The sequence below is a fragment of the Etheostoma spectabile genome, unplaced genomic scaffold, assembly GCF_008692095.1.
Source record: "Etheostoma spectabile isolate EspeVRDwgs_2016 unplaced genomic scaffold, UIUC_Espe_1.0 scaffold302, whole genome shotgun sequence".
In the NCBI taxonomy this organism is placed as follows: Eukaryota; Metazoa; Chordata; class Actinopteri; order Perciformes; family Percidae; genus Etheostoma; species Etheostoma spectabile.
In genome coordinates this window covers 394,458-400,600 of record NW_022605581.1, presented here as the reverse complement: position 1 = coordinate 400,600, position 6,143 = coordinate 394,458, and the positions used below count along the sequence as shown (strand labels likewise).

Here is a 6,143-nt window from a genome sequence, read left to right as displayed (position 1 = left end):
TCAGTTGGGTAAATAAGTCCCTTATTTAATGGAGTATAAAACTTGGATAGCCTACAGATAGAGTGAGATATGACGACTCTAGGAATACAATGGCTAGCTGTATTAAAATGAAATTACCTTTATCTAATAAGGTTTATGTCATGCGCGTGAGATCACGTTTTCAAGTGGGAACTGAGAAGGCAAGACCTTAAAATAACACGGAGTACTGAAGTAAATAACAGTATAACACGGGCCCAGTCACAGTAGTTGTGCACTTTCAAATGTGAAAATACAATGTACATTTACAATATACAATTAACGTTGTCGTTTGTAATGTTTTAATTTATCTCCACAAATGTGTATAATGGGAAACCACACTTATATTTGATTACGTCACGTTGTGCTAATAGCAACAGAGTTCCGCACCATGGGGAAATTTGCAAAAATTCACATTAGCCTACAAAGAAACTGTGGTCACATCCTTTTGATAATTTATGCTGCGCACCCAAGCTTTTAGGGTAAGATTCCATAATAAATCAGGTGTTGACGATGCATATTTTTAACAATAACTATTTTAATCCCACTTGAAGAACACGTATAACACGTATGTTCAGTGTAAACTGAAGCATGCTTCATTCGCCGGCTTTCCCCCGGGACTGGAACGCAACATAATTACAGGATGGATGCGGCCACCTGATTGGAGGCCCGCGCATCTGCTGTTCTCTTATTGGCTCTTTGCTACTCGTGCTCTGTCTGCAGCCCCAGCCGGCCCCAGTGGGTACAACAAGCTGCGCATGCGCTTTACCCCTCTGCATTGTTAGGTTAGCCGAATTAAGGCGGAGATAAAACGGAATTAAGAGAACTTTACTTTCAAAATAAAGGATGTTGTCATTGAATAGTTTGTCAGGTAATGAAGCTAAAATGGTGATAACAACTGCTACATTTTGATCGGATAATTTTGATTGGTAGATTATGTTTGATGAACTAACTGTTGTAAGAAACGTGAGCGGTGACTGATTTAATGATTACATTTTGTTATTCTCACTGTCCATACCCTGTCTGTGTTCACTGTTGTCTGTTATATATGTAACTATATATATATACTAATATCCGTATTTCTATATATATATATTATATATATATCTATATATCCATGTGAGCCTCAAGGCCCGGGCTCACTTGTAAAAGATTTGGCAATCTCATGGTATTCTTTTCCCTGGTCAAAACGTTCTCTAAAGGTTGCAACGTTAGCGGAACACTTAGGGAAATCGGCTAAAGGTTGCAAATTTAGAGGAATGTTGGGGAACGTTAGGGGAACATCTCTAAAGGTTTGCAACGTTGGGGACGTTTCTCTAAGGTGCAACTTTAGGCCAACTGTTAGGGGACGTGAACGTTCTCTAAAGGTTGCAAACGTTATGGGAAAGTTTCTAAGGTTGCAACTTAGGCCAATGTTAGGGGAACGTTGGCGGAACGTTCCTAAAGGTGCAACTTTAGGCCTACTGTTAGGGGGAACGTTAGGGTAACGTTCTCTAAAGGTGGCAACGTTAGGGAACGTTTCTCTAAAGGTTGCAACTTTAGAGGAATGTTAAGGGTAACGTTAGAGAACGTTCTCTGTTCTAAAGGGTGCAACTTTAGAGGAATGTTAGGGGGAACGTTAGGAACGTTTCAAAGGTTGCAACTTTAGGGCATGTTAGGGGGAAACGTTAGGGGAACGCTCTCTAAGGTTGCAATGTTAGAGGAACTTAGGGAAACATACCTCTAGGTTGCAAATTTCAGAGGAATGTTAGGGGAAGTTGGGAACTTTCTCTAAAGGTTGCAACTTTAGGGCAATGTTGGGGAACTTTAGGGGAGTTCTCTAAAGGTGCAACTTTGGGCATGTTAGGGGAAACTTAGGGGAACGCTCTCTGAAGGTGGCATTGTAGGACATTAGGACCAGCCTCTAAAGGTTTGCAAATTTAGAGAATGTGGGGAACGTTAGTGAACGTTCTCTAAGGTGCAACGTTAGGGGAACGTTCTCTAAGGTTGCAACTTTAGAAGAATGTAAGAAGGTAGGAGAACGTTCTCTAAAGTTGCCAACTTTAGAGAAATGTTAGGGGGAACGTTAGGGCCGTCTCTAAATGTTGCAACTTTAGGGCAATGTTAGGGGGAACGTTGGGGACTTTCTCTAAAGGTTGTCAACTTAGGCATGTTGGGGAACGTTAGTGGACGCTCTCTGAAGGTTGCAATGTTGAGGACCATTAGGGAACATCCTCTAAAGGTTGCAATTATAGAGGAATGTTAGGGGAACGTTAGGGAAATGTTCTCTAAAGGTTGCACTTTAGGGCATGTTAGGGGGACGTTAGGGAAACGTTTCTCGGTTTGCAACTTTAGGCAATGTTAGGGGGAACGTTAGGAACGCTCTCTGAAGGTTGCAATGTTAGAGGACATTAGGGAAACATCCTCTAAGGTTTGCAAATTTAGAGGATGTTAGGGGAACGTTAGGGGAACATTCGTCTAAAGGTTGCAACGTTAGGGCTCTCTAAAGGTTGCACGGAGGGGAACGTTCTCTAAGGTGGCCTTTAGAGGAATGTTAGGGGGAACGTTAGGGAATTCTCTAAAGGTTGCAAACGTTAGGGGAACGTTTCTCTAAAGGTTGCACTTTAGGGAACGTTCTCTAAGGTTGCAACTTTTAGGCCATGTTAGGGGAACGTTAGGGAAACGTTCTCTAAGGTTGCAACTTAGGGGAACTTTTCTCTAAAGGTTGCAATAGGGAATGTTAGGGGAACGTTGGGGAACGTTCTCTAAGGTTGCAGCTTAGGGAAATGTTCTCTAAAGGGCACTTAGGGCAATGTTAGGGGGAACGTTAGGGGAACGTTCTCTAAAGGTTGCAACTTTAGGGGAACTTTCTCTAAAGGTTGCAAATTTAGAGGAATGTTAGGGGGAACGTTAGGGGAACGTTCTCTAGGTTGCACTTTAGGGAACTTATCTAAAGGTTTGCAAACTTAGGAACATCCTCAAGGTGCAATTTAGGGAATGTTAAGGGGAACGTTAGGGAAACGTTCTCTAAAGGTTGCAACTTTAGGGATTGTCCAAGTTTGCAACTTAGGCAATGTTAGGGGAACGTAAGGGGACGTTCTCTAAAGGTTGCAACTTTAGGGGAACGTTCTCTAAAGGTTGCAACTTTAGGGAAACATCCTCTAAAGGTTGCAAATTTAGAGGAATGTTAGGGGGAACGTTAGGGGAACGTTCTCTAAAGGTTGCAACGTTAGGGAAATGTTCTCTAAAGGTTGCAACTTTAGGGCAATGTTAGGGGGAACGTTAGGGGAACGTTCTCTAAAGGTTGCAACTTTAGGGGAACTTTCTCTAAAGGTTGCAACGTTAGGGGAACGCTCTCTAAAGGTTGCAATGTTAGAGGAATGTTAGGGGGAACGTTAGGGGAACGTTCGCTAAAGGTTGCAACGTTAGGGGAACGTTCTCCAAAGGTTGCAACTTTAGGCCAATGTTAGGGGGAACGTTAGGGGAACGTTCTCTAAAGGTTGCAATGTTAGGGGAACCTTAGGGAAACTTTAGAGGAATGTTCTCTAAAGATTGCAATGTTAGGATTGAGTGTTTCAAAGACTCAAGATGTTCCACTTTCAACCACTGTAACAATAAGTTCCTCGCCAGAGTCTTACTGGCACAGCATTTAGAGTTTCATGTTGTGAAATAGTTCTTAGGCAATTCAATAGTTATAACTGGATAAAAAAAAGAAACAGCGTACTTGAATAAATTGCTGTATAGTATTCTGCAATTTACGGTGACTCCCGCTGAGAAAGGCTACACTGCAGGGGTTTTATTTTGAAAGTCCGCAGCGGAATCTCTCTAGGTTGTTGCGGGTCCTTGACAGCCGGCGAGGCTTTGAAAGTCTCGAGTCTGACTCCAGTGCAGGAGAGACCATGTCCGCCGTCACAGGCACACTGTACTCACCTCCACTCTCATTTAAAACTCATTCTCCATGAAATAACAGTAACGCGGGGCCTCAAGGATGGCCAACTCGGTAAGTAGGCAGTCGGAGGATTTGCTTGCCAGTCCCCCTCTAATGGAGTATATTTTTGGACATTTTGTTGTTTTGTCACCCCGGAGGAGTCGGTGGTTTTTATTCCGTAACCAGGCTTTTCAAGACGGTAACGTTACAGCTAGCTGCAGCCGATACGTGCCGCTATGTCCTCAATTAAACAGGCTCACGTTAACGCAGAATTCAGCTCAGAAACTTGTATCAATATAAACATTTTAATATATTTCTAGGCTACTTATTGCTTATTTAATGCGTAAGTTAAGGGAATGTCCAATTAAGGTTACACGGTCCATCCTTCAATTCGGCATAAACGCAATGCGTGGTAAAGTAGCACGCCAAACAGGTAAAATGTCAACTTTTGTCAAGTTAGTTTTTGTATTTCTCTTTAACGTTGCAGTGTATTTTAACAGGCAGTCTAACCAGTCGCTAACGTTGACGTTACCCCATGGTAGAAAACAGTGGGAGCACATTTCAGTCATTTTTGGAGACGTTAAGCTATATATATATATATACATGTGTAAATGCTATATATTTCTGTATAGGCCTAACGTTACTTAGGCTAGTAATTTAAAGTCGTAAGTCAGGTTCACCCAGGTGTGTAACTTTGTCGAAAAGAAACGTGTTTTTCACGGCGTTCCCGAAAGGCAACACGAGGGACAGTGAACGCACCATATCAAAAACAATCACGTCGGCGTTTTCTTTGATCTTGAAAGGGTTTTTCGGGTGGTTTTTTTTTTTTTCTTTTCTTAAATTGGACCAGTTGGGCCAACGTGGTTTTTGTGTGACAGGGGGCTGTTCAGGTGAAGCTCGAGCTCGGTCATCGTGCCCAGTTCCGGAAGAAGCCCACCGTGGAGGGTTTCACCCACGACTGGATGGTGTTCGTCCGGGGACCGGAGCACAGCAACATCCAGCACTTTGTGGAGAAAGTCGTGTTTCACCTGCACGAGAGCTTCCCTAAACCAAAAAGAGGTAAGACCCCCATGTTGGGCTTTATGTAGTCCTAGTGAGTGTTTTCACTGGCAGCTGGCTCTCATCTGGATCTGGGTCTGGGGGGCTCTGACCCCCTATATCAGCAGCATCAAGCATCCTCAGGCTCACATGTCCTGGATCAGGTCTTCAGTCCCCCAGATTAAACTGGGCTCCCTTGCTTTAACCCTCCTGTTGTCTTTGGATCAAGTCTGACCCCCCCCCCTTTCCAAAAAGTTTCTATATCAGAAATTTGGGGTTCCCCTTAAACAAATTTTCCAAAAAAGTAACATGGATGGTTCCCAGCAACGCTCTGCACACGCTAAACAAATAATCAGTTCACTACTTTTATTGGATTTGTCTTTTTTTTGGTCAATTTTATAACATTTGGAGAAAAACAATTGGTAAAATAACTTAAAAAAAGACAGAAAAATGTCAATAAAAGGGACTAAAATGTGAACAAATGTCAAATAACCCTTGTCAAAATTGAAAATCAACACTTTTGTTGACGCTTTTTAATCAATATTTTTACTTTTCTTACATTTTTGTCCCTTTTTTTTCAATGTTTGTCTCTTTTTTTTGACGTTTTCAACGCTACGTAACACTAACTTATTAACTTTAGTTTTACAGTTGTTTTTGGAACTTATGGTCAATAAACCTCATTCATAGGAAATTCTACCTAATGTTTGAGTTAGAAAAGCAGAAATTAGGAATTATTGAGACTAAAATTAAAGGAATGGATGTTGATGATAATCACAGACTGGAAGATGTCAACTTTTACTCAACACTATTTCAACAACACTTCCATTTTTCCCCACAAATTCTATGAAATTAAATAAGACCCAAAATTAATGAAAGTAGAGATTTGTACTTGCCAAAGAGCGTTGGAATCAATCATGTTATTTTGGGGAATTAAAAAGAAGATTGATATAGGACAACAGGTCAATTTGACCCGAGGACAACACGAGGACAACATGAGGGTTAAAGTGACAAAAATGTATTAAAAAAAAAGTGACAAATGTCAAAAAAAGAAATGAATAAAAAAGCTTTAAAAAATTGGAAAAACCCACAAAGATCTGAAAAGGCTCAGTAGAAGTCGTCAAACATTGAACAAGTGACAGAATCATTGGGGGGGGGGAATTGGACAAAAAGTGTGTGTGTGTGT

General features: G+C 41.4%; 1 protein-coding gene across 1 annotated transcript in view; it reads left to right on the top strand.

The window, feature by feature from the left end:
• Positions 1–3,833: 3,833 nt before the first annotated feature.
• The window catches only part of mllt3 (MLLT3 super elongation complex subunit), a gene marked incomplete in the record, with an annotated part of 125,590 nt that continues 123,280 nt past the window's right edge, over positions 3,834–6,143 (top strand). The window contains 2 exon segments of the mRNA XM_032510979.1: positions 3,834–3,994; positions 4,801–4,981. Of these exon segments, the coding sequence (XP_032366870.1) occupies positions 3,983–3,994; positions 4,801–4,981 (193 nt within the window).